General features: G+C 50.7%; 1 protein-coding gene across 1 annotated transcript in view; it reads left to right on the forward strand.

Annotated features, from left to right (window-relative positions):
• CAPN13 (calpain 13) overlaps nucleotides 1-27,561 on the forward strand; it is a 53,186-nt gene that overhangs the window by 18,821 nt on the left and 6,804 nt on the right. Inside the window, 13 exon segments of the mRNA XM_059942611.1 lie at nucleotides 3,348-3,405; nucleotides 3,408-3,524; nucleotides 4,456-4,530; nucleotides 9,611-9,696; nucleotides 13,723-13,797; nucleotides 14,837-14,997; nucleotides 17,103-17,245; nucleotides 19,449-19,460; nucleotides 21,568-21,773; nucleotides 22,818-22,860; nucleotides 23,221-23,271; nucleotides 26,496-26,553; nucleotides 26,648-26,706. Coding sequence (XP_059798594.1) covers nucleotides 3,348-3,405; nucleotides 3,408-3,524; nucleotides 4,456-4,530; nucleotides 9,611-9,696; nucleotides 13,723-13,797; nucleotides 14,837-14,997; nucleotides 17,103-17,245; nucleotides 19,449-19,460; nucleotides 21,568-21,773; nucleotides 22,818-22,860; nucleotides 23,221-23,271; nucleotides 26,496-26,553; nucleotides 26,648-26,706 — 1,144 coding nt within the window.

The raw sequence follows: 27,561 nt of genomic DNA on the forward strand, positions 1-27,561 counted from the left end.
GCTTGATCTGTATTTGCTGAAGTGAGTTTACATGAATTCTGGGGGACCCCAGGAGGAGAGAACTGCAGAGGTGGAAGTATGGTGAGAGAGGGGTGTCTGAGGGGCCCCAGAGCTGATCCAGGTGAAGGGCCGAGGACCAGGAGGGGTCTTGTCCGAGGCCTCGGGCCCCAGTAGAGGCGGCAGCAGGGTGGACCCACGCCTGACCCCCACGTGGTTTTGCATCACCAGAAAGCAAGCCGCAGCTGGAGCTTTCCTGCGGCTACCAACCTCTATGGGGCTTGGCCTCTGCTTCCCCATCAGGGACAGGAAAGCTTAGGTCCCGGCTGGAGGCCCGAGTGACCAGGCGGTGTGGGAACATGCCCACTGGACAGCTTTGACACCAAGAGGCAGGGTCTCCTGCCTGGCCTGGCTCAGCTCCATGCTGTTGTGGGTTTGCCCTGCCTATATTTTAGGAGCCCATGGGAACCTTTCCAATTCACCCCATCGACAGGAACTTGAGTTCTCAAAACAAATCTGACCTCCTCTGGCCCCTGCTTCAGTGGTTCTCCGTGTGAGTGATCCATCCGCCCTCTCTCCCGGGAATACCAGTCAGTCCATCATCAACCCCACTCCACCACGCTCTTCTGGCTCTGGAGCCTCCCTGATTTGACTCTTCCTCCCCAGGATGTCCGTCCCACTGTCCGGACCTGGATAAAACTCAGTTCAGAGTTGTGCCACCTCTCAGAAGCCTTCCTGGGACCCCCAGTTACTTCCTCTCTGTTCCAAGGTGATCCACGCGCTCTCACAGCAAATAGACACCCAAGGAAGGCAAAGCAGCCCGACGTGTCCTTCTAAGGGGAGAGCATGTGGGTGGTGAGCGCTGCTGTGGAGGGGTGGACGAGTGTGGCGGTAGAAGCAGGTGAGCGTGGACTTGCTGTCCTGATCGTGCTCACAGCAAGCACACCTCCACCAGCCAGACCCTCTCCCCGTGCTGTGCGCGCTTCACCTGGCAGCACGACCGCAAGAGCCCATTCCCCAGAGGAGCAAAGGGGGCCTTGAAAAGCTCAGCCTCCCGCCCGAGAGGAGAGCTCATGAGAGGGGAGGCCAGCAGTAGGGCTGAGCAGGTTGACTCTTGAATCTGGAGACTATCTGCCTGTCTAATAGGTGACGGGGGGAGAACTGGGAGGAGGGCAAGATAGGGCAATAAGACAGGGCATTTCTCAGGGTGTGGGTCCAGAAGCAGAAACCCCATGGGAGGGTGGGAAGAGGCTTTTTTTTTTTTTTTAAACTTTATTTATTTATTTTTGGCTGTGTTGGGTCTTCGTTTCTGTGCGAGGGCTTTCTCCAGTTGCGGAGAGCGGGGGCCACTCTTCATCGCAGTGCGCGGGCCTCTCACTGTCGCGGCCTCTCCCGTTGCGGAGCACAGGCTCCAGACGCGCAGGCTCAGTGGTTGTGGCTCACGGGCTTAGTTGCTCCGCGGCATGTGGGACCTTCCCACACCAGGGCTCGAACCCGGTTCCCCTGCATTGGCAGGCAGATTCTTAACCACTGCGCCACCAGGGAAGCCCGGGAAGAGGCATTTTTAAAAATATTTATTATTTTTTAAAATATTTATTATTTTTTAAATTTATTTGGCTGAGCTGGATCTTAGTTGTGGCACTCAGGATCTTTAGTTGCCGCATGCGGAATCTTCATTGCAGCACACGGGATCTCTTAGTTGCAGCATATGGGATCTTTAGTTGTGGCATGCGGGCTCTTACTTGGAGCATGCGGGATCTAGTTCCCTGACCAGGGATCAAAGCCGGGCCCCCTGCATTGGGAGCATGGAGTCTTAACCACTGGACCACCAAGGAAGTCCCGGAAGAGGCATTTTGGAGAACAGGTCTGAGAGTTCTAGGTGATTTGCTTTGGGGATGTGTTATGTAAGCCTCACCCTCACCTGTGTTACCTTCAGTGACATCACCTCCCTGATGATTCTGGGGGGAGTGGGTTAGTTTTGAGGATGGGAATGGGGATTCTGGGTCAAGCTTCGCACAGAGTAAGAATAGAGGCTGCTTATGGCCACAGCGAGCATCACAGTTGTTGACTGTGGGCTTTTGGAGGGCAGGAACAGGGTCTCATCCATCTGTGAACGCTCAGTGCCTAGCAAGGTACGCTGCACACAGCCAGTACTTACCACTGTTGTTAAACAGGAAACAGTGGATCTTTTTTTTTTTTTTTTTAACATCTTTATTGGAGTATAATTGCTTTACAATGGTGTATTAGTTTCTGCTTTATAACAAAGTGAATCAGTTATACATATACATATGTCCCCATATATCTTCCCTCTTGTGTCTCCATCCCTCCCACCCTCCCTATCCCACCCCTCTAGGTGGTCACAAAGCACTGAGCTGATCTCCCTGTGCTATGCGGCTGCTTCCCACTAGCTATCTATTTTACGTTTGGTAGTGTATATATGTCCATGCCACTCTCTCACTTTGTCCCAGCTTACCCTTCCCCCTCCCCATATCCTCAAGTCCATTCTCTAGTAGGTCTGTGTCTTTATTCCCGTCTTGCCCCTAGGTTCTTCATGACCATTTTTAATTTTTTTATTTTTTTTTAGATTCCATATATATGTTAGCATACGGTATTTGTTTTTCTCTTTCTGACTTACTTTACGCTGTATGACAGACTCTAGATCCATCCACCTCACTACAAATAACTCAATTTCGTTTCTTTTTATGGCTGAGTAATATTCCATTGTGTATATGTGCCACATCTTTATCCATTCATCTGTTGATGGGCACTTAGGTTGCTTCCATGTCCTGGCTATTGTAAATAGAGCTGCAATGAACATTTTGGTACATGACTCTTTTTGAATTATGGTTTTCTCAGGGTACATGCCCAGTAGTGGGATTGCTGAGTCGTATGGTAGTTCTATTTTTAGTTTTTTAAGGAACCTCCGTACTGAAACAGTGGATCCTTATCATAATAATAGCCAGTCTTTATTAAAGGCTTCCCATGTGGCAGGCACTACGCTAAGCCCAGCCCTAGGAGGTTAAGTAACTTGTCTAAGGTCAAGCAGCTAAATATCTGGTGAGACTGGGATTGAACCCTTGGCCTGTGGCTCCAGCACCTGCATTCCTAAGCTCTATACAATAATGCCACCTGTGGGGCTCCCCAGACCCAGGAGACCAGGGGAAGGAAGTGGTAATGGTGGCACATCGCTAGATTCTTTATCCAGGAGAACAGAAGGTGGGCAGGTTGCCATAGCCCGGGGGTGGTTGGGAAGTCCATTTCCTGGGAAATATGCAGAGGTCCAGGTACAACCTCCCTTTCTGGGGGCACCAAAGTCACCACAGGGGTTGATCTGCCTTTCTCCCTCCCAGGTTTCATGCGTCCTGTGTCAACCGGCACTATGGCTACCTCCCTGATGCCCTGGTGGACCAGTCACAGGAGGGGTGGTCACCAACATCAGCCTGCATTCCTCCTCATCTGACCTGATGACAATGGTGAAGATGGTAGCCGAGGCGGGCTCCCTGATGACCTGCAGCACCCTGGCCGGGGTGAGTAGACCAGGAATCTCGCTGCACTGGTTCGAGCCTTTCCTCACCCAGGAGCGTTCAGCCACTGGCCCATTCAGGGGAATGGCCAAGTGACCATCATAGAGATCTGATGCTGTGCTTCACCGACACCACCTCATTTAATCCTCACAGTAGCCCTCCATCTGAAATAGGGATTGCAGAATTCACTTACAGAAGAAGAAATGGGCTCAGAGAGACTAAGTAAAATGCTTACCATCACACAGCCAGTGAGTGGCTGAGCAGGGGTTCAAATGCTGTTGTCTGATACTGAAGCCTTTGCCTAGTGCTTCCCTGTGACCGGAAGCAGTGGGGTCCAGAGTGATCGGGGGGCCCTTTGATTCTCACTGGCTTTAAAGGCAGCATCCCAAAGGCAGAGTGCCCATTCTGAAAAGCCTGAATGACCCTCCAAATTATTTGAGTCTGTTCTGAAACAGCCAACACCGTATCCCTGAGGACACTTCCTTCACTCTTTAACCATGTGGGCTTTGAGTCACACAGCCCTAGTCTGAAATGCCACATGAAACCAGAATGCACTTTAAACCCCAATTCCTCATAGCCTGGAGGTGGTAGGTCTTCCCGACTCCCACAAAGTGCCCAGAAGTTATGTCTTGTGTTGTGTCTCGTTGATAGCAAGTAATTGGAGAAGCCAGCAGCCCAGGTCCTCAGGACTCGGTGGGCTTCTGTCTGTCATGGGGTGGTCTCCTGAGGTGTGAAATGCTGGGGCCTCAAGCACCCTACAGCCTTCAAACTCTGCCTCTCTAGGAAAGAAATCCAGGAACACATGCCATTCCAACGTGAGTCAGTGGGATGCTTTTCATCTGGCCACGGCCCAGCTGCTGATTGAATAGTGCTTTTCTATCTTTTTGAAGAATGTGTGAATGTTTAACGCTTGGTCTGCTTTCCTCCTTTGAAGCCGACAAGTGAGTCCACGAGGATGGCAAACGGACTGGTGAGTCGGCGTGCCTACACAGTGACTGGCGCCGAGCAGGTAAGGCTCCCCATGAACACGGTGCCCCAGGGTTTTTGCTCCCCTACACAGGAGTCAGAATCACTTGCCTCAGTGAGCCCAGCAAGCTGAAACAAGTAGTGATCACCCTTGCCTCCACCACGTCCAGGCCCATCATGGACAACCCCATTCCCTCTCTTCATTCAGAAGTTCTGGCACCCAGTATCCTCACCCCCCAGGGACCCACCAGAAATCTTACTATCCTTGAATGGCCGCAGACAGGCAGAGTGTCTAAGTAGGCTGGGGGATTAGCCCAAAAAGAAAGCAGAATTAACTACCCAATTGACTTGGGAGGAAATTTTGCCCCGAAAGGGTTTTATTTGTTACATACCAACTAAACTGCTCTGACAAAGACACTCGAAGATACAGGGGCTCAAACAAGATCAAGTTCACTTCTCAGCTAGGCACGTGATTCCAGAGCTGGTAGCTGGTTCTGCCATCTGCAACATGGGGCTTCTATCTGTGAGCCCAGGGTAGCTGCCTCAGGTCCCCTCATTTCCCAGCCGGGGGACGAGAAAGAGGCCGGGGACACTTATACGTCCCTAAGGAAGGCACGTATCAGTAAAGGCACACACCATCTCCTCTCAGATCCCAGGAGTCTGGACCTAGTCATGGGCCACCCTGAGGCCCAAGGTTGTCTGGGAAACATACCATCTAGCCGGGCTGCCATATGCCCAGCTAGAACTTTATTCCCATGAATGAGGGGAGGATGGCTATTGGGAGACAGTCTTTCCCGTAACAACCGACTTTGGGTGGACAAAAATGCATATCATCAGTGTGTGCAGTAGCGTTTGGTCTAGAATACACTACTGAAGTCCAGCCTCCTCCATTCATAAATGAGAAGCCGACATCTGAGAGGGGAAGGTCAGGGTGACACAGCTGCTTGAAATGGCTGGGCCCAGACACCACGACTCCTCAGTTCCCATCTATGCTTATCACGCAGCCGTGCAGGGACAGCACTTCCTGGCCTTGTGATGATTTCCCACAAATGTTCCCCCATCTCTGTAGTTCTCACAACTCTCGAGGTCTGATAATGTCTTCTAGGTCATAAGAGACAGTGTCGCAAACCCCAGGGTCCATTTTTCACAGGTATTTATGGGCCAAGGAACGTAGAGTATCAGCTTCTATTTATGGCATGTTTCTCATACCTGCCTTCCCTCTCTGCGTGTCAATCTGTCTCTCCTGTCCGTTGACCTAAGGGCAGTTACTCCATCGTTTTGTGTTTGGGTGAATGTTCCAATCTGCAAAACAGAGGCAAGGTGGGAGGGAGATGCAAGAGGGAAGAGATATGGGGATATATGAATATGTATAGCTGATTCACTTTGTTGTAAAGCAGAAACTAACACCATTGTAAAGCAACTATACTCCAATAAAGATGTTAAAAAACAAAACAAAACAAAGCAAACAAACAAAAAAAAAACAGAGGCAATATTTTCTGTCTCCCACCTTCCTCCCTAAGGAAATCAGTACCAGAATGCTTCCTGTGCACAGCAAGTGGAGGAGAGTAGGCACCTAATAAATGCCTGTTGGATCAATGGGTGAGTGTGCTTGCATGAGTGAATGAATGCATTTGTCCTTGGCCTATGAGGGTGATATCACGGATTCTCCATCATAGAATATGTGAGGAGCTCAAATGACATTTCCCACAAGCAAGGAAGAGGCCCCGATAAACCCAAGCCACAGGAGATCCCAGTCCCAGGGGCTCCAGATGCTCTTCCTCTGGAACCTCCCATGCCCCTCCCTGAATTCTCAGTGGAGACAGGCAATACCATCATCACATCTGGCCACGGATGGACGTTCTGCTCGCCGTAGCTCCCCATCCCAGACGTGGACAGGTCTAGGTTAGGGAGAGAAGGTCAGCTTTCTTGTGTGCCAGCCTTCATCCAGGCAATGCTGCCTGGATTACTGTGTTGACAAGACTTTGGCTCTGCTTCCAGATTTGGAAAAAGAGAGCTGCGATCAATGAATGATATCTGTGCTGGGCATGGAAGGAAGGAGCCATGGTACCTGCGTGATGTGCTGGCCATTCCTGGCAAGGCCCTTTTTATACGTTGAGACGGCCTTTCTTTCTCCTCTGAATGCAGGGGAGAAGGGACTTGTGTATCCAGAGGTCCAGACGGCCACGGAATGTGAGTCCCGCAGAGGCTGGGCGTGGGGATGGCAGTGACTGCCGGCTTATAGAGCAGCCAAGTAAACACCTAGGGCCAAGGTCATGGAGGTGAACTGGGGAGTGGAAGTGTGGGCTTGGCTGGGGTTTGGGCTCCCAATGATTCTATCCACAGCCCGATGTTTCCTGCCCCACAGCACACACGTTGAGTTGTTCTTATAACACACTGAGCAATCTAAACAGGACACTCTCCTGTGACCGTAGGTGATGAAGACCGTGTGTCCCGCGTGACCCGCCATTCTTGCCACTCTGTGGCTGCTGACACTTCCCAGCCTGTGCTCTAAGGAGCACCGGCCTGCTGAGATGCTCTGTGAAAGCGGTATTTGGATATTAACATTTTAAAGGCTCTGAGAAGGCCTGTGTTAACAATATAAGTACAGCTTGGTTTTAATCTACCATTAGCCATGAAACCTTATTTTTTCTAGGAGTAACAATTAACTGCCTCTGCAACTTGCCTTCAAGAGATACTTTCAAGGAATTATTATCCTAGGATAGATAACCTGGATCACCTCTTCCCAGTGGCACCCTTTCTGAGAGATCTGACCAGGGCCAGGGTACCGTCAGCAGCCAGGAGAGTGAAGCAAGAAAGCCCGCCCATTCTCAGATGCAGCTGTGACCTTGGCCTCGAAGGTTACCCCTGAGGCACTTGGCCAAGGCCCATGTGATCACCAGCAGAGCACTGTCAAAAAGAAGTGACACATGGGCTTCCCTGGTGGCGCAGTGGTTGAGAATCTGCCTGCCAGTGCAGGGGACACGGGTTCGAGCCCTGGTCTGGGAAGATCCCACGTGCCGCGGAGCAACTAGGCCCGTGAGCCACAACTACTGAGCCTGCGCGTCTGGAGCCTGTGCTCCGCAACAAGAGAGGCCGCGATAGTGAGAAGCCCGCGCACCACGATGAAGAGTGGCCCCCGCTCGCCGCAACTAGAGAAAGCCCTCGCACAGAAACGAAGACCCAACACAGCCAAAAATAAATAAATAAAATAAATAATTAAAGGAGTTCCTTTAAAAAAAAAAAAAAGTGACACGGTCAGACAAGAGCCCAAGAACTTGATTACAGGTTCTTCCTGCAGAAAGAGGAGGTTATAACTCTGACCACAAGTGCTAAGATTAAACCAGCCCATAAACGCAGTGTGCTTTGTAATCTGCACATCCACCCTCTGGGTGGGACACAGACAACAAGATAAATGAAATTGGCATTTTATACCATGCACCTCGCTGGGTCAGTGACTCCCCGGGGCCAGGGGTGCGTGTTTCTTTGCATGCCTCATTTAGCCCCGCTCTCAGCCCCTTCCCGCCACTGGCCACTCTTCTCCCCTGTGCCTGCCTGAGCCCCTGACTGTCCCTTAGGCACTGAGGGTGGCTCATTAAGCTCTTTGGGCCACCAGGCGACCGTTTCTCACGTCCCTGTTCCATGGGCTCCGTCACGTGCTGGCAGTTAATAATACACTGTGTGCAAAGCCTGGGGTACCTGGTGGGGTCAGAGGGGGCACCCCCATCCCATGTGGCATTAAAAGAGTACCTTCCACTGCAGTGTCAGCTAGACAGAAGTAGACAAGAAAAGAACGATACCCAAGCTGGGTTCTTGGGTCCTTGTCTGACCACATCGCTCCTTCATGGCACTGCCCTACTGGTGATCACGTGCTGGCCCAGGGTTTACGTGCAAGGTCAGGGTCTCATCCACATGTGAGAATGAGCTGGGCCCTGGAACAGCTGTATCCTTTATCCACTCCCAATTCTAAAATTAAGAGCCTGGGCTTTGGAGACTCACAGTGGCTGGGATCAGAATTCCTCCTCTGCCACTTACTCTGTGGCCTTGGGAAAGTTGCTTAACCTCTCTGATGCTCAGTCTCCTCTGCAAGACGAGGATTATATGAATATCTACCTCAGAGGATTGAAGGCCGTAGTGCACGTCACACACTCAGCCAGGCCTGTCTCCAAGCCCTGCCTCCACCCACGGGTTCCTTTTCCACGTGGGAATATTCCACTCGGGACTTTCTCCTGTGACCTGGAATCAGTGAACAAGTCCGCCCCTTCCTCACCCCTCCAGGCCTCTGTCTCCTCAGATGACATTAGCACAGATCAATACTGCCGCTACAACTCAATCATGCTTTAATTCCTCTCACCAGGCGGAGGCCTCCTGGATCCAGGAACATAAGTTCAAAGGGTTGTGATTGTTTTGTTGTAACTTTTCAACAAACAGTTCTGCCCTCTGGCCTCAGTGGTCTGAAGGAGCAAGTGTGCCGGCCTCTGTATCTAGGACAGATGATGATGTGATCGCCCGGGGAAGGAAGGAACGTTCAGGCCACGGAGATGCCCTGCTCGCTGACAGAGGCAGGCTGCCGGGGGGCCGGGTGCAGCCCCGGGGCCGCAGGCTAGGAGGGCTCCACTCCCAGGCCTCAAAGGTCCTGTCTTGCTCAAATCAGCCTCCTACTGGCCTTGCTCAGGACAGTGCTGTGGAGACCCCAGCACAGCTCCCAAGGGGCCTCCAGCAAGGAAACAGCTATTTGAGTGGAATAGAGATGCCGGCTGTGACAGGGCATGGAGGAGGCTGGAGACCCGTAAAGATCTCCCCTCTGCAGCCCATGGCACCATCTATTTATCTGCTGTTGTCTCAGCTGGCGCAGGTTTTAGCATGCAGTCGTACAGACTGAGGAAGCTGCACCTGCCCTTCAAGGTGCTGCACAGAAAGAAGGACTGTTTTCTCCTCGGTCTCATTCCAACTCCACACAGGCAGAGACATTGATTTTTTTTCCTTTCCATTTTTTTTCCCTGGCTGCAGCCAAATGAGGTCAGAAGTTAAATTAGTCCTTGGAGGTGAAAAGCAGCTGCACTCATATCCCTTCTGCTGACTTTTGCTGGAGAACACTGACAGTTTTCCTTTTCTGTTCTTTGCAGATTCAGTACAGGAGCGGCTGGGAATATCTTATCCGCCTGTGGAACCCCTGGAGCAAGAGCGAATGGAGAGGGTGCAGGAGTGACAGGTATGGCTTCTGGAAACCTCTCTCTCTCCTTCATGGAGACCCGGTGTTTGGAGAGCATTCTGGCCCATGAGGGCAGCAGGTGGATCTCACTGCAGGTCTGTCCAGCTCACACCTGTGTGTGACTTTCAGTCGAACTCACACTCCCATGATGCCATTCACCAAGCATCATTTAAACACCTGCTGTGTACTCTGGACTAAGTACACCGTGCTGGGTGGGTGCTGTGGGATGCATACAGATGACAAGAGACAGTGTCTGTCCTCCAGAAGGGAACAGTCTTGAGCGATGAACCCATATTCCTAGAATAAGTACAAAATTAAAAGAGGGGTAGGGTAGGGCAGGAGTCAAGTTCTACTTGGCAGACAGAGATGGAGAGAAGGAGTCGCCTTCCATAAAAGGATCCCATGGGATTCTGATCCAGATGATGCCATGTCATCAGGATGGAAAAGACTTCATTCTAGGGGGAGTTGGGGAGCTGAGGCAAAGATCTGGCTGATTTTTTGACTCAGTCCACCTGCGTCATCCATCCTGCCCTATTGGTCCAGACTCCCACAAGCAGCCGATGCCTTGCTGGTGGTAGGAGTGAACAAAGCTAAGTGGGCCTCAGATGCCCCTGCTGGCCGTGTCCCAGGCAGTTGCTCGCTGACCCAGCTGACCTATGGGGCCCCCGCTGTGTGGTCTGTAGTTCCTGGAGAGCTGGGCTGGTGTTTCCCAGCTGCCAGGAGGACTGACCCCTGGTCCCCACCCCTTTGCTGACTAAGAACGAGATGGCAGTCCTGAGAGGGATGGCAGACCAGCCACAGGGCACTGGCTCCTTTCGGCAGCCAGCGAGGCCCAGCCTGCCCGCAGGTCTCTGAGGGCCTGTGTTAGATCCACGGAAAGAGTCGAGACACCTTGGCCAGCCGTGGCAGCTTAGCACGAAGGAGAACATGATCTGAAAGGAAATACATTACGTTCAAGCAGGAGAACAGGACCCAGCCGGTGGTGGAAATCAATACAGGGAGAAGCGTGTTCTGGAGGCGAATGCAGAGTTCTCCTGTCCCTGCCCTGAGCCTGATGCCCCAGGCTGGGCGGTGCCCAACAGCCGAGGTGCCTGCACGGGTGGGGCTGGAGGGTAGGAATATGAGGGAGAGGGAGAGACATGAATTCTTAGAATAAACCTGGGTGTGACCTCCCTCAGATGCCCCCTGGAGAGCAGGGCAACTGAATCCCCTCCTCCCGCACAGAAGGGGAATGAAATTGCAAAACCACGAACCACCGAACAATATTTTTACTCCCCGCCGCACTCTCTCCTTTTATCTTGCCTCTGTGTTTCTTCCTCCCTGGGGATATCCATGGCCCTCCTTCGCAATCATCACCCCAAGCTGCCCAATATGGCCCGGGGCGGTGGGGGGGCAGATCCGATCAGCCAGAATCCCTGATTCGGGGTTGGCTGTTGCAGTAGGAGTGGAGGAAGGGCAGATGTCAGAGGCACAGCCCCCTTGAGTAGAAGAGGCAAGAAATTCACGTGAGCTGACGTTCTGCCCACGTCCCCCGGGCTAAAGATCAAATGACCAGTGAAGGCAATAAGGGACCCCAGAGGTCAGGGAAGAGAAGCTTCCCATGGGCGGGCCTGTTCAGGGAAGGCTTCGTGAATGGGGTTGAACTGGAGTTCAACCAAAAAAAAAGTATGACTCACTTTGAAAGCCATCCCTAGGTAGGCGGGAAGTGTCGGCTGCTGCACTGAGCCAGGAACACCTGTAGTGTGTTCAGGGCCAAGAAGCTGGCCTGAGGCAGAGGAACCTGGGGGAGATGTGTCGGGGGCTGGAGCCAGAGAGCCTGGTGCCAGCTGAGAGGTTTGGGTTTGTACCTACAGGCATGGGGGTTCACAAAGGCCTTCAAGCAGCGAGGAGAAGTGTGCAGAGCAGGGACGGGGGATGGACCCTCCACACCTACTCTGGAGGATCACGTACCCCGGCTGAGGGCTGAGGCTCCCCATTCCCCACCAGCAACCAGGCTGGAAGGAAGCGATATGGCCGCATCATCACTGTCTCCGTGCACTGGTCGATTTCTTCCCTACGTTTTTTAAAATTAATTAATTAATTTATTTATTTATTTATTTTTGGCTGCATTGGGTCTTCGTTGCTGCGTGCAGGCTTTCTCTAGTTGCACTGAGCGGGGGCTCCTCTTTGTTGCGGTGCGCGGGCTTCTCGTTGCGGTGGCTTCTCTTGCTGTGGAGCACGGGCTGTAGGCACGGGGGCTTCAGCAGTTGTGGCTCACGGGCTCTAGAGCACAGTCTCAGTAGTTGTGGCGCACGGGCTTCATTGCTCCACAGCATGTGGGATCTTCCTGGACCAGGGCTCGAACCTGTGTCCCCTGCACTGGCAAGCGGATTCTTAACCACTGCACCACCAGGGAAGCCCCTTCCCTAAGTTTTAAGGAGTGGAGACGGATGGGGAGGGGGCGTGGTCTAATCTCAACTATGATGGAAATTTCAATCACACACACTTAAAGACAAACTTGCATGAATCAATAGTGTATTGATTTACACTACATTTATTTTCCCTTACACACTGCAGAAAATGTAATTATCACTTAATTATAAACTGGCCTTTTTACAATAACACATCTGACTGGCTCAGCCTGCAGCCAGAAGCCTGAGTGGTCCCTGCCTTGCTCTCCCGGCACAGAGGTGACCCAGGCCCTCCATGCAAGTCAGTCCCAGAGAAGGATCTCATTACACTTTTGTGCCTTGGCGGCCCGTCGCCTATGAATGTGCCTCCACTTTCAGGAGTAGGCTGGGAAGTGACAGATGCTCCCTTCTGCCCGTGAGGTCTCCCTCCTTCACCGCAGACTCTAGGACTAGCTTCTGGAACACATTATCCCAATGAAGTAGACAGCTTTAATTATTAATTAATTAAGCCAGCAAAAAATTATGGCATCCTACTGTGTGCCAAGGCATTGTGTTAAAGCCGTATGACGGATGATATAATGGTGAGCAAGGTCACTGATCTCATGGCACTGGGAGTCTAATGGGGGACAGCAAGAAATAAACAAGCACTAGTAACACAGGGTGCTAAGTGCTGAGATGGGAGTGGTACGGTGTGCCATGCGGGCTCAAAGGAAGGGCTCCACAGGGGGGACGAGGAAGGTTTCCCAGCAGAAGTGCCTTTAGGAGGAAAGATGAGTACAAGTTATTGGGTTATAGGACTGAAAGGAGGAAGTGTATTCCAGGCAGAGGGAGCATCATGGTGAAGGCCAAGGTGGGTCGGGGTTGGGTGCTGCCACTGCCACCAGACAGACAGGTATTTCTAAGGAAACGAAGATGTTCATTATTGCTGGAGTGTACAGTTCAAGGGCAGGGGGACACGGAGCTGCTCGGGTAAACCTGGAGAGGTAGGCAGAGGCCAAGTTCTGTTTCAGAGTTTGAAGTTCATCCTGAGAGTAAAAGGGCAGCACTGATGTGTTTTAAGCAGGGAAGTGTCCTCACCAGACTTCTGTTTTAGAAAGATTGTTTTGATTGGAGGTGTGGAGTATGAATAGGAAAGCGGGCCAGACTGAGTTCCGGGAGACGGGTGAGAAGTCCAAGAAGGAGATGAGGGTTCTTGAACTTGAAAACAGCAAAGGATGGAAATAATTAGATGGCTTTGAGAGGGGTTTAGGAGGTAGAATCAATAAATCATTAATATTTGGTGATGGCTTGGACGTGGAGGGTATGAGAGAGAATAACCCTTCATGTTCTCACTTGGGCAATAGAAGGAGGCAGAGGATGAGTACATTTTGGGATACGTTGATTTCAAGGTCACGGTGGGGCTCTGGTGGAGACAAGAAATGGACCATAGCATGTATCCATCTAAAGCTCAGGAAAGAGGATGGGGCTGGGGGACAGCTTGGAAGACATCAGCTTAGAATCACCAGGTAGAACGACACTGTCCACTCGCACCCGGAAACTACTGGAGGCCTGTGCAAAGGGCCCCTGTCGGGCCATGTGTGGTTGAGATGAAACATCCTAGGAAGTCTCATCCTATGGTCTGTCTCTCCATGCCCAGGTCTCTGGAGTGGCAGGAAACCCACGACCAACGGAAAAGCCAGCTGTATGAGAATAAGGATGACGGCGAGTTTTGGTACTTACTCTTTTTTCAAAATTAGATTTTAAATCTTTAACTATTGCCCAAACCCTCAATCCCCACCCTTTTCCCTAAACTTTTGTGAGAATAAAGATTCACTTTTCAGAGACCTAGGTAGAAGGAGGCTATTTTCTCCACCAAGACACAAAAGCTTTGAAAAGGAAATTGTGTGTTCTCTCTTTGCCTGAAAGGTATTTCCTCTCTGAAATGTTAGAACTTGCAAGAGATGTTAATGGTAAAAGGGAATATTGGCACCAAAGCTTTGAAACCAACAGTTTCCTGGAAACCAGGATGCATGGTTATCATGCCTGTAACTTCTTTTGCCATCTTTTTTGGAGCCCTAGAACGCCACAGTCTTTCCTGGCATGAATCGCAAAAGAGGAACATGGGGGTTAATCTCCCAGCCCTGACTCTAGAGTTCTGGGTGAGACATCGGTGTCATCACCCAGCAGCTATGTAGGACTAGATGTTTTACAACACATCCCCAGCCCTATGCTCACATCTTAAAGGATAAGATGGACATTTTCTCTGAAGGGTTGTCTGGTTTATTCAATGACATACTTAAATAAAATTTAGCATGTGTGAAAAAGAGACTGGGTCTAAGTAATTAAGAATCAGAGAGACAAATATAAATTAGGAGGAAGAATATTTCCAGTATCGCAACTTTAATCACAGGTGTGATTTTAGGTGTTGAATCCACTGTATTCTGATAAGACCCCAACAGTGCATTTGGCAAAGGGCCCTAGGGAAAGGTGATTTTCTTAGCAGTGTGTAGGACCCAGAACAGAAAGAGACTGGCAGTCGTCTTGCTGGCCATGAGAGGGGACCTGAAGAACTCATAATTTGACTCTGTCCTGGTCCTCCCAACCACTGGAGACATCAAAAGTGTATCTGACCACGAATGAACCAGAATGGGGCTCTGGCCTTTGGGTAGGACAGTGGCAAATCAATGGATACTATAGTTGACAGGCAAAGGTACGGTGAAGTTATGGGACAAACCCGTGGTCATTAAGTGATGTGTCTCTCTTTATAACAGGATGTCATGTCAAGATTTCCGAGATAACTTCTTCTGCCTATTTATATGTAACCAAGTTCCAGTCAGCCTGGACCATGGAAACACACTCCCTGAAAGATAGTCCCAACTGATGTTTAAGAACCACTTAATTCCAGGAAATGCAGAAGGTAGTTATGACATTGGTAATTATTCTGCCAGATGGGAAGCTGCCAGCCTTTGCCCTATCCCAGCTTCAGCTCTCAATGGCCCTCGATTCTAGACCGTCAGCCTGAAGAAGAAGAGGACTTTGTCAGCCCAAAGGAACAGCTATACTTCTCCAGGGGAAATGATTGCTGGTGGCGGGGGGGGGGGGGGGGGGGGGCGTCGGAGAATCTCCAGTGTGAATCCCCTGCTTTCTTGCTTTCCCACTGTCCTTCTACTAACCTCCACCCACCTCCCAAGAGTAGAATGGGCCCACTGCTCTTCAATAATTATCCAGGACATTGGGGGAGCTATGAAAACAACACTGGACAGAAGTCAGGGCCTGGGTTAAACCATTGTTTCTGCCACATTTTGGCTTTGTGGCTCTGGTCTCTCTGTCCTCAGTCTCCCCAACTGTAAATAGTGGAATTAGTCATCTCTATCTGCCCCTTGAAGCCACAAAGCACCATCCAGGCATCAGGGAGCATATTCCTGCCCATGTTGGTTGATGTATCCTGCAGCACCATACTGAGATCCCAGAGGTGGGCACCTCAGAACCTGTCTTTGGGCTGCCGGGAGATGACTCTTATTGATGTGATTTTAAGAGAGTGAGTGACATACTCTCACTGCACCTCCGGCTCCCCGTCTGTGACATGGTTGGGTGAAATATCACCCTCTGAAGGTGAACCTGAGTGTGCTCACACATCCTGGATAGGAAAAGCTATGCAAACAACATATTTGTGCGTGTGTGTTTGTGTGTGTGTGTGTGTGTTTGCACCTCGACGTGTGCGTTCCCTCTCCTTGGCACCAGCCTGTCGAGAATGGTATGCTTGAATGACCCCACGCCTCCAGGCTCTTCACTCTGCTGGTCAGAGAACCTAGTCACCAGGAGACCACGGACAGATTCTAAGAAACCACCGAGTCGCTCGGGCAGCAAGTTTACTGATTCATCTTCCTGAGCTGCACCTGTCTGACTGTGGGCCAACACCCCCAGATATTAGTGCAGATCGATGAATTGACCAAAATTATACATTGGTGCCATCTTTAGTAATTCCTTACAAGGGAGAGAGGGAAGGGAGGCAGCCGGCGAGCACCTGCTCTGTGCTGCTAAGTGCACTTGAGTGTGTCATCTTGTTTGATCCTCACAAAAAGCCGATGACCGAGATGGTCTCTATGTCTCCCTATTCCCCTTTCAGAGCTTCCCAATCGTACCCCAACCTTCTGATGTCTGTTAATTCATTTCTAGCTTGACTCATCTTCATTTATTTTTCATACATTATCTCTCATGCGTTTGGTTGTGTTTTTTTGTTTTGCTTTTTTTGGCTGTGTCGGGTCTTTCATTGCAGCACGCAGGCCCTTTGTTGCAGTGTGCAGGCTTCTCTCTATCTGTGGTGCACAGTCTCAGTAGTTGTGGCACGCGGGCTCTCTAGTTGTGTGTGGGCTCGGTAGTTGTGGCACGCGGTCTCAGCAGTTGAGGCAAGCGGGCTTAGCAGTTATGGCTCGCAGGCTTAGTTGCCTGGTGACATGTGGGATCTTAGTTCCCCGATCAGGGATTGAACTCGCCTCCCCTGCGTTGGAAGGCGGATTTTTAACCACTGGACCACCAGGGAAGTCCCGATCTCTCATGCATTTGAATCTAATGGTTTTCACGTTAGTTGTCTCCCTCTGGCTTTGGTGAGGACTCTTGGGTAGCAGAGTTCTATGAATTGCCATCTCTCTGCCTCTCTTCCTCTGTCTCCATTGATGCTTGGGGGATTGACATCATTTCTTGGCTCCGTGGTTGTCACCAATGCATACTTGAGGCCTCTGGAATTCCACTTATTATTATAAAAATAGCCCTCAACTTTACAGTGTAAGAAACATTTTCACCAAGTAGGAACTATACTTTCCCTCCTTATTTTTAAGAGGAGGAGACTTAGGCTCACAAAATAAAGAAGCTTGTGTCACAACTAGTAACTGTGGGGACTGGGACCCGGGCCTTAGGTCTATTAGCCCAAATCCAGAGTTTCCATCACAACCCATTGAACTGGCTCTCTGAAGTGGTCACGGTCCCATCCTGGAATGCCAGAGATGAGCTGAAGTCCAATTACTGCCCTTTTTCATGCAGGACCCCAGAGGGACATGCAGTACATCTTCTCTCTACCAGAAAGCATGGAAAACAACAATGTCATCATGTCCTTCAATTTTGTCATGCCACAGAATTTAAAGGCAAAAGACAGGACATTTCCACTGAAGTCCGAGGTGCTCAAGGTAAGGCAGCATGCTTCCGGGCTTGCCCTTTGAGGACATTTCTGTACACCTTGGAGAAAGCAACCAGCTAGGCTGGGAGATTTCACCCAGCTGCAGACTCAGAAATAAAACCCAATGGGTGATAGAGTTCAGTTGGTCCAACTCTAAATTTGCGGGAAAACCTGACAAAGGAAATTACAGTGGGACACACCTCCTGCCCTTGTCAGCATTTCCTGGTGCAGACTCTAATGCTTGTTCCTTAAAAAGTAGTCTGGCCCAAGACCAGCTGTTGCAACAGTGCAGATTCCTGGGATCACCCCTAAACATTCTGAGTCCCATTCTCCATGGACAGAGCCTGAAAATCTGTATTGTAATGAGCTCCCCAGCGACTGCTTACACACAGAAATGTTTGAGAATCATTGGCTAAACTCTGGGAGGAGTTTAAGGAACAAAACAATCCTGGGTATACAGCTGGGAGGTACGTTTTTCTCTTATGCTTACACCAAAATCAGTCAAAGCTCCATGGTTGGCTTACGAGCATCTGCTTGGCCACTCATCCAAGGCCAGGTCTTCCTCTCCACCTAGCCTCCCCTTCCCTCTGATGGCTCTTCAGCCAGCCCTTCAGCTACTAAGGGGCCATCCCGCCGCACACCTCCCAACACACACACTCACCTGCACACACCCTAGCTGTGAGTAGGTGATCAGGGAATTCCTTATTTTTTTTGTTTTGTTTTGTTTTAATACCATGCAAAAGAAAGGAGTTACAAAAGAAAATCTGATACCTGTGCTCCCTGCTCCTTTCCCAAATAGTTTAATGCATCCCACAGATAAAGTGAAGGGTTCTCAAATCATACACCCCACAGCCTCTCTGCACGAACATGGATAACTAAGATCGTGCAACCATCAAATGCTGGGATCCCGTGTCCCCATATTAGAGGTGAAGAAACTGAGGCCCAGGGACATGAAGTGACACAGTCAGAGTTAATGGCAGAGCTGGGGACTGGGTGCCAGATGTCCCTCGAGCCTTCAGTCAAACACACCCATCACTTGTGTGGCTGGAGCTCTGATTACAGCATCTCTAGGAAGGATCCCAGGAATGTTCACTGAGACTAAGGCAACATTCACAACTAGGGCCTTAGCCCCCTCATGGACGGGCAGGACTCCCGGGTCCTGAAACAGTCCTGTGCGCTGGCTGTGGTTCACTCTAATATGAAGGCCTCACTGATAGAGAACTTCAGAGTTCCAAACATGTTCACATTCATTGTCTCAGAAACCCCGGTACCCCTGCTTTTATAGATGTGGAAGCCAAAAGTCAGAGAGCGTGAATGACCTGCCCAAGGTGCAGCTCATTCCTGATCTCCAGATAAGTCTGCCCAGGCAAATCAAATGGCCTGTACACCTACGTGGAGCCCAGGATCAGCAGTGGGATAGAACTGAAACCCATGCCAACTGTGGAAGACAGTGCATGGAGGTGGTGGGTATTAATTACAAAGGAAGCAACACAGCTTGCTCTATTCTCACCTCTGCTACTGAGACTGCAAAGCCTCAGTTTCCACACCCATAAAATAAGGAGCCTAGCATATGCTTAGTATTACTATGACAACTCAACACATTACATGCAAATACTTTGCAAACCATGAAGTGGCTTAAAAATGGGACTGCATCTTCGGTGCTTCCTTATGCAACATGGACAGACTGAAACAGCTATTTCCGCATTCAGACACTCACATACATCCCTACAAACACTGAGGTACAGTGAGGGGGAGGAGGGGAATGCTGGAACAAATTCCCATCATGCTCTACAGTGGTCTGATGGAATAACACTTTCCTTCTCCTTGGAGCTCCAACTCTGGGAAATTTACATTTGATCCAAGTTCTGTCTTACCTCCAGTTCCCATCACTGTCTCTTTTCCTTCCAATTTTATCATCACTGCTGTGAAGAGTTACCAAGCTGAGATGAGGAAGGGAGAGTCTCCTTTTCTCAGACACCTTCCTCCCCCTTCAATTTCCTTTCCCCTTCATGCTCCCTACAGCAGTTGGGTTTCCCTTGTCACAGCTCTGCACAGAGAATGAGTGATGGTCCCTGTTCACGCCCAGGTGTTCCAGGAAACAGGCTGAAAGTGCAACAAAAAGGAACGCAGGGCCCTGAGCCAGGCTGCTCAGATCTGCTCGCCTTTGGGTTTTAGTTTGGGTTCCTGAACCTGCCTTTCTTCTCTTCCCTCAGATCAACTGTCAGGTATGGCCACCACCCCCGCTGCCGTCAGTCGGTATTGTTACGCCTCTTCCAACACCCTTGTCCTCAACGTGTCTCTCACTGTTCCGTGGCTGCCAATTCAGTCTTGCTATGTCCTGTAATAGATACAAGCTTAGAACTTCCAAACAGGTCAACAATGCAGGGAATATTTCAGCTGTCCTTGTCTAAAGCTGGATCCCTTAGACTGTTCTCTGGTTTGACGTTCCAGAGGGAATGCAGCCATGAAACCATCCTCAAGCATTTATCCCCTGGTAGATAAGACTGACGCTGCCGGTTCCTTTTCAGATGAGAGACAGGGCTCATGGGTCCCTGGTGGGGCGGGGGGTGGATCTTTAGCCTCCTGTATTCTTTGTCAGCCCCCAAACCCGCCACAAGCAGGATGCATGCAATGCAAATGCAAGTTCAAGGCACATCCTCCAACTCTTCTTACAGCCACTTCACTGCCACCACCCTCCCTCCCCACCCTCCCAGCCACCCCCTACCACCTGCCCCTCCCCACCCCCGGCCAGTAAATATTCTGGCTTGGCATGGGTGAAAGGTGACCAAAATATGGGTAAGGATGGAGAAGGAAAGATGGAGTTTGGGAAACCTAACCTCACAGGCACTCAAACCCCCTTAGATGTGAACTCTGTGATGCGGCTGTTGCCCAAGGGGAGGTACATGTGCCAGGACGAGGATGGAAGGGAAGAGGGAGGGAGCCGGATGTAGCCACAGCCAACAGGGGGTGACTGCAGCCTGCTGGCAGGTCCAGGGAAGCTCCTCCGGGCCTTCCAGACGTTCCCCAACAGGGAGACAGAGGCTGGGACAGGTGGTCCTTGAGCAGGGGATACACAGAAGCCCAGGCAGAAAGCAGACAGCAAGGAGGTCTGCCTGTCACAGCGGCGGCCCAGCCACAGAGCTGGGTTTAGGATCCAACTCTGGTTCTCATCACACCAGTCATGGAATGAGAACTTCTGGAAGGGTTTCAAAGGAAGCAGTCAGGTGCAAGGAACGAGTCAGGGTTCTAGTTCCCAGACCTGGAGAACGAGGTGAGGACTTGATCAAACAAAAGGCGTGAGCCGCATCCCTAGAAATAGAGGGTCAGGTCTTGTGATTGTAGGAGGCTCAAAGCCCACACCCGTCTGTACACAGTGCCTCCCCATGTGCACACGTGTGCATGCGCACACACACACACAGAACAGTGCTGACTCTCTGGAGAAGAACTGATCTCATCATTGCTTTTGCCAGAAAGGGCCAAGCAAGTCAGGCTCCAGAGACACTGGGGTTGCTGATAACGTCAGCAGCATCCATTTGGAGACTCTGCCCCGCGCCCCGCTGCAGCCCAGCCTGGTCCCCATCCCTTGAAAAGACTGTCTCCCCACCTCCTTGTTTCCCCCCAAGGCAGAGCTCACAAGCAATCATTTCATGCTGCGTGACCATTCTAAATGGAATCCCCATCTCAATTGTGTTGGGGAAAATTTATTTAGTAAGGGGTTTTTATCATGTAATGTGTATGTGACGTCCGGTAATAGGAACTGCATGATATTTATTGTTTTATCTCTAAGAAAATATTGAAATAAAAGGAAAATGATCAGGGCCTATTATTCTCCAGTGAGAAGGCATTTCAGGGCTTTACTGGAAGGAAGAAATGGAGGGAGTGAAAGGACACCAGCCCCGCGGTGCTGCAGGGGTCCAAGGAGTGCTTTGCAAAAGGGTCCAGAGAGAAGGGACTTTAGGGGCTCCAAATTCCAATACTGAATTACGTTTTGAATTACTGAATTAATTCAGTATTGGAACAATCTCACTAGTTTTCATGATTCGTCTTTGTATATAAGCAGAGAGATAAACCCGGAAGCCCAGGATGCTGTAAGATTTAATGAGGTAAAACCATGTATCTTATTTCCCCACATTCATTGTAGTGTTAGCATCTATATTAAATAACAGTCTGAATTCTATTGCATTTCGAGATTTCGGGTAAGCAGTGTCTCCCTTTTCAGGGCCTGTAGTGCTGTTTTGGTGGATGGACAGGGGTCTGGGAGGTAGGGGTCTCTCCTGGTAGCTGGGGCCCATGCACAGAGGGGGTTTCTCACCATCATCACGTCTCTTCCAGTTCCAGCATTTCCGAGAGAGAGATTGCCGTCCACCTTGTTTTTCCAAATTCACAATTGCTGAGAAGGGCATCGTTTCTGAAACCACATGCAACCTTACAGAGTGCTTCAGCCTGAGCCCTGGGACCTATGTGGTGGTCGTCTCCGCAGGCAGAGAAGCAGTTGAGTTCTTGCTCCGAATCTTCCTAAAGATGCCAGACAGTGACAGGTACAGAACTTCTGGGATTCTAAACGTTTTCTTCTACTTAATTTTATAAAAACACCTTGCATCATTCTGTGCAGCAACGCACTCTGTTAGCAGGGGACACAGCACGGCCCCCGCTCTCGAGAAGCTCAGCACAAGTGGAGGCGAGAGAGTCTGTGGACCAGTAAGGAGACCACAAACAGGATGGGGCCGTTGCTTCACGGAAGTGCGGGGTCATGTGGGAGGACAGAGTGGAGGGATTCTCTTCTGGCAAGAGGGACAGAGGAAGGCTTCTTGGGGGACATGGAATGTGAGCTAGTCCTTGATGGAAAACCTAACAGCGTTTCCCAGGGGAAGGCAGTGCAGGTGGAGGAAAAAGGCGTGAGCAGAAGCAGGGAAGTGGGTGAGCATGGGGCTCGTTGAAGAATGAGCGATGTGGTCCGTACACACAGGAAGGTGGTACGTGGCATGCACGGCAATTGTCTGAAATGTGGACAGAATGTGGGGTACATCATCAGGGAGACAGTGAGAGACGGGCCTGAGTGATAGAGCCTGATGGTGGAGGGTCTTCACTGCCAAGTCGGCAGTCAAGACTGGGATCAACAAGCACACACCCTGCTGGGCACCTCATGCCTTCTTGGCCCCGAGGCAGACATCGCTACAGTCACGGCAGTCTTTACAGCTGGGCATGGACGAGGGCTTCTCAGTCCAGCGTGCCAGATGGTCACTGTGCCACCATTCAGAGTTGGAACCTAAGACAAATCTTATTTGCCATCCTGGCAATGGGGGTTACGATACACGTATATCTGGTTGTGAAAGGAACAGTTTACAAAACGATTTGAAGACCAGGGGAGGGCCGCCCGAAAGACTGGACACGGGGTCACGATGCTCATCTGTCTGCTGACTGCCATGGCTGCCCGCTTCACAGCTTGCTGTGCTGAGGGCTCTCCACGTGTGTCCTTGGCGTAGATGCCCAATGCCTGCAGGGGTGCCTGCCACATGTAAGCGTGAGCCTCCTTTGAATAGTGAGCTGGTCATCCTTGTCACACTGTCCCCCTGATTTTCTAGGAACCTGGACGATAATCTCAACCTCAGACCACTGCAGGTAAGTGCGTGGCAAGGCTTGGTTGGCAAACTTCACTGGGTCACGTCCCCTCCCCAAGAGCTTCTATCCCCTTCCTTCTTGCCTCACCACTGACCAATGAAAGCACAGATACCACAGTGGGCTGGTGATGGCTCAAAGGGGCAGGGATGAGGTGAGAAGACCAGGCCTTGAAGGCCAGGCTGGACCCAACCATCTTCCTTCCACAAATTTCCATTTTCCCATTCCCCAAAAAGGTTTGATCCAATTGCTGGATGAAGCCTCTGTCTCAGATCCAGGTGGAAGGTTTTTGGGCCCTCACCATATCAGACAGGCAGCCTCCTTCCCCAGAAATTTGATGTTGGCTCTTCTTCCTTAGATCCAGGCAAGTCTTCCAGAAATGGCTCCCAACGAAGCATTTTCTACAAATACGCTCAGCAGGTACAGTACTTAGCATGACGGCGAGAGGCCCTACATAGGACGGGTGATGGAGGGGCCAGGGGGAAGGAAACCTCTCCCAGGTCCTTATCAGGATAGAGAGAGGAAGATGACTTGATGGGTGGTCGTGTCAGCCTCTCTCCCTGGATGTCCAGAACTGATCTGGAGAGACGGGGCGCCCCACCTGGGTGACATCTGGGGTGAAGTGTAGTTTGGAAAGTAAGGGCCTGATTATAGGGGAGTGAGCTTTTTAAATCTTTAAATAAGCAATTGGCAATACCCCTTGAAATCTTTCCTTCTCCTGTTCTGCCACCTCCCACCAACGTTGGCATCCTTCCTCTCTGGAGCTGGCCAGCTTCAGAAAGCACCAACAGCCTTCTTCCTACCAAGCCACCTACGTGCACAGGGGATTTTCTTAATGGTTTAATAAGCCGTTATAAAGAACTCCTTGACTTGTCAGGGAAAAAAACAGCTGCCAAGGGCTCTGCACGATGGGCCTTTTACCATTAGTCGTCATGTCGGTGTGGGAAGCGGAAAGCCATATAGATGATCGTGTGTACTGTTCCGGCCTCGGGCAGGCAGGGGCCAAGGACAGGAAGATGCGAGGCATTCAGAGGGCTGACAGGGCATTGGTAACCAAGAGGCAGCCCAAAGGGAAGTTATTCAGGTAGCCTGGGCCCAGAGATAAAAATAAGGGGAGATGAAGAATGCGGCTGGCATGAGAGTACATGTTATAGGGAACAGCTCAGTATGAACCTCCTTGAAATCAGCACTAGCCCAGGATTCAGGCCCGCATCTGGGCTGACTCAGAAAGCACTTCACTTGATGCAAAACAGGATCTACTATGGTGAATGTCCCCAGTCTGTGAGCTTCTGAAGGCAAGGATGACATCGTATGCATTCCTTGTCCCCAATAACTATCACTGTCCTTGGCACAGAGAAGGTGCTCAATCAATTTGCACTGAATTAAGACAGATTCATTTCCCCAGAGCAGATGCTCTAGCTAAGGTTACTTCCCCTTAGGTGATCGGCAGGACCAGATTAGGATACCTGAGACCAAGCTTCCTTCAGGGGCAGGTGGCAAAATCCTCAACGTGGTCCATGAACCTGTACCTCTGAAATAAAAAATATAATTTGTCATATGATAAATGGTACAGATTCTCTAATCAGGACTTTTCCAAACAACAACCAAATGTCTTCTCATAGAGGGTAACTGGTAGCCCGTATGAGGCTTTTGCAGGAATTAGAATAGAAGAGAGATGGAGCTTTGTGCCAAGGTGCATGGCTCGAGAGTAGAACCCAGACTGGACTCCAACTTCTTTTCACCCCTTGGTGGACACCCTTGAGCAGGACCAACCTGGCATCATTCTGCACAACCTGCAAACTATCCCCAGAGGCTGTGTCCTCAAAAGAAAGTTGAGAGCAAAATATTCGTCCATGTACTCACTCTGTCCTGTCTCCCAGTCTCTTGTACCCCTCTATCAGCCATAGTAGTGGTGGTGGTACCCTAACCCATGGTCCGCCTGTGGGAAAAGGAAGGACACACTTGGCCTTTGGGACAGGCCACATCCATCATCTATCATTCAGTCAGCAAACATGTACAAATACCCTAGGATGTTCCAAGACTCTGCTCAGCTTTAGGAAAGCAAAGCATCAGTCCTTAGGCATCTTCCATTGAGGTGGCAGAGGCCAACGTGTGATTCTTTGGGCGTTTTGTTCAGGCAACCTTTATCTCCATTGCTAGCCTCATCTTTTCCAACATTCTGGTGTTTATTGGGCGCAGGGACCAGGTCAGGGGCTGTCCCAGGGTGGGGGATGTGATCCGTGCCCCACAGCTGCTTACATTCTCGTTGTGACGCCATGTAAGCTGGCATTCCTCACCATGGCAACCGCTCTTTATAGTGAGGTACCATTATTCTTTCGAGGAAAAAACTGAGTTCATGGCGGGCACACAACACCAACTTCCCTGATGTAACCACCGAGTGAGACGTTGGAGGGATGACCTGAGGGCCAACTTCAGATGCTGGCAGGATGTGTTGCACTGGTGACATCACTGGGGGTAATTTTTCCAGCTAAAGGACTCCAGTAAGGACAAACTGTAGGGCTGCTTTTGCTTTCTGCTCTGGGTGGTGAGGCCACCCTGGGGACTGCTTATCTGTTGTCTGTGTGGTGCTCGTTCTCAGAAGACCCCAAAGAGGCACCTCCTTCCGCCTGACCTAGTGCCACTCTACAAAGCCACCTGCTGGGAGCCCTCACTCCAGCTCCTCCTGTGGAAAAGTTTCCCCAGGGTGGTGATGTCCCATCATGCCCTCGGCTTTTTACCAGGCTGGGTGAAAGAGACAGCTGCGTGGAGAACAGCTCTGCTTCTCTGTCGAATCGTCACAGAATCTGCTGCCCATAAAACTGGTCGGTGTCCCCAACAGAAAAGTGAAGGTGGTTAACACCTTCAGAAGTTCAGGCCAGGAAAAGTTTCTCTCCCCTCAACCTCAGCTGCTTCCCGTTTTTTATCCAAGGAAAAACGTGATGTCTCCCTTTCTCCTTCCGTGGCTGTGAAGACTAATACTACGTTATGTGCTCAATTAGAGCAACTTGTCTTAGCCTGGATTCCTGGTGTTTTTATCTCCCCTCACCACACACACACACACAGACACACACACACACACACACACACACGTCATGTTTTCTCTCACTTCCTTTCTGCAAGCAGATGGGGGAACACACCTGCAGGGCTGAATTGATCATTCAACAATACTTCTGAGGGGCTCCCCAGTGCCAGGTATGGTGGGGAGGAAGCAAACACAGCTTTCAGCCCAGTAATGAATAAAGAGAGAAATGCAAGGTGACCCACACCAGGTATCAAATGTCAGGAGTAATCAGCACTACAGATGTTCAGGAAGGGAGTTATCACCAGGGCCTGGAGCAATCAGGAAATGCTTCATGGGAATTCCCTGGTGGTCCAGTGGTTAGGACTCCACGCTTTCACTGCTGAGGGTGCGGGTTCAATCCCTGGACAGGGAACTAAGATCCCACAAGTCACGCTGCGCAGCCAAAATAAAGGAAGGAAGGAAGGAGGGAGGGAGGGAGGGAGGGAGGGAGGGAAGGCTTCATGGCAAAGGTGAGATGGGAACCAAGTGCTCAGAAATCCCAGTGCTTTTATAGTCAGGCAGGTGTGCCCCTCTGCTCCTGGGCACCGATGTGATTCCTGCATCCCTTCCTCGTTTGGATCAGGGGCTGGACATTGATGCTACCCAGGTTCAGAGGCTTCTCAACCAGGAATTCCTAAAAGGTAAGAACCTGCTGGCCCCAACCCCATCCGCATGGCCACGCCAGTCCTATGCCACCCTCTCTGACGTTTCAGTCCTTCCTGTTCTCCCCCTCAGGACCTCCAGGGGACACATTCTCTTTGGATGAGTTCCGGAGCATGGTGGCTCTGACGGATGTATCCTTTGCAGTCATCCCCCCTCCCCCAGCTCTAAGCGCCTGTCTACTCGTGGGCTTCCCCTGGGGTCTATTTAGGACATTGGGGAACACTTTTCTCACCCTCATTATTTTCTTTCTTGGTTCTAAGGGCTCACCAAAGAGCCTGGGCTTCTGGGGATTCTGTACCAACTCGCTCTCCAGAACCACCACAGCAACAATAACAAAACTTACCACCTATCAGGCGTCTACCGCGTGCCAAGAACTTACTGATAGATATTTTTTTCCTTGTAATTCTTGCAATAACCCCTGTGATATAAGAAGTATTGTCCCATGATACAATGGAAGAAACAAGGGTTCAACCCAGATCGCACAGCTAGTCAGAATTTGTGCCTGGATTTGAAGTTGGAGTTCTCAGCCTCCAAAGTCTGTGTTCTAACATTATCCTTCACTGCCTTCTTGTAGCACCAATGGGAACTATCTTCCTTACACCCCTCTCCTTACCACTGGAGGAGTCCTCACTATGTATTCCTTGCTCAACAAGCCCCCAGTTCAATAAAGATAACAACCACCAACACTTGTAGAAAACTCTGCGGTCTGCACGACAGTTACACCCCATTATTACTGTTGTGCTGCACTTGCAGATGAGACTGGGCTGGGACAGTGCAGTGACTTGCCCACGTTCCGTGGCCACAAGTGGCAGGGCTGGAACCCAGCCCCGGGTCTCCTGCCTCCCGTCCTGACTTCCACTCTCCCCTGAGCCGTTTCTCCCCTGCCCGCCCCATCTCCCCTCTGGCGCCTCGTGGGCGTATCCCCCAGCTGCTGCCTTGCAGCTCTTCCCTCGGGTGTGCACTGTCTCCCTGGGGTGACACGGATC

Source organism: Balaenoptera ricei, chromosome 13 (genome assembly GCF_028023285.1).
Source record: "Balaenoptera ricei isolate mBalRic1 chromosome 13, mBalRic1.hap2, whole genome shotgun sequence".
Taxonomy (NCBI): domain Eukaryota; kingdom Metazoa; phylum Chordata; class Mammalia; order Artiodactyla; family Balaenopteridae; genus Balaenoptera; species Balaenoptera ricei.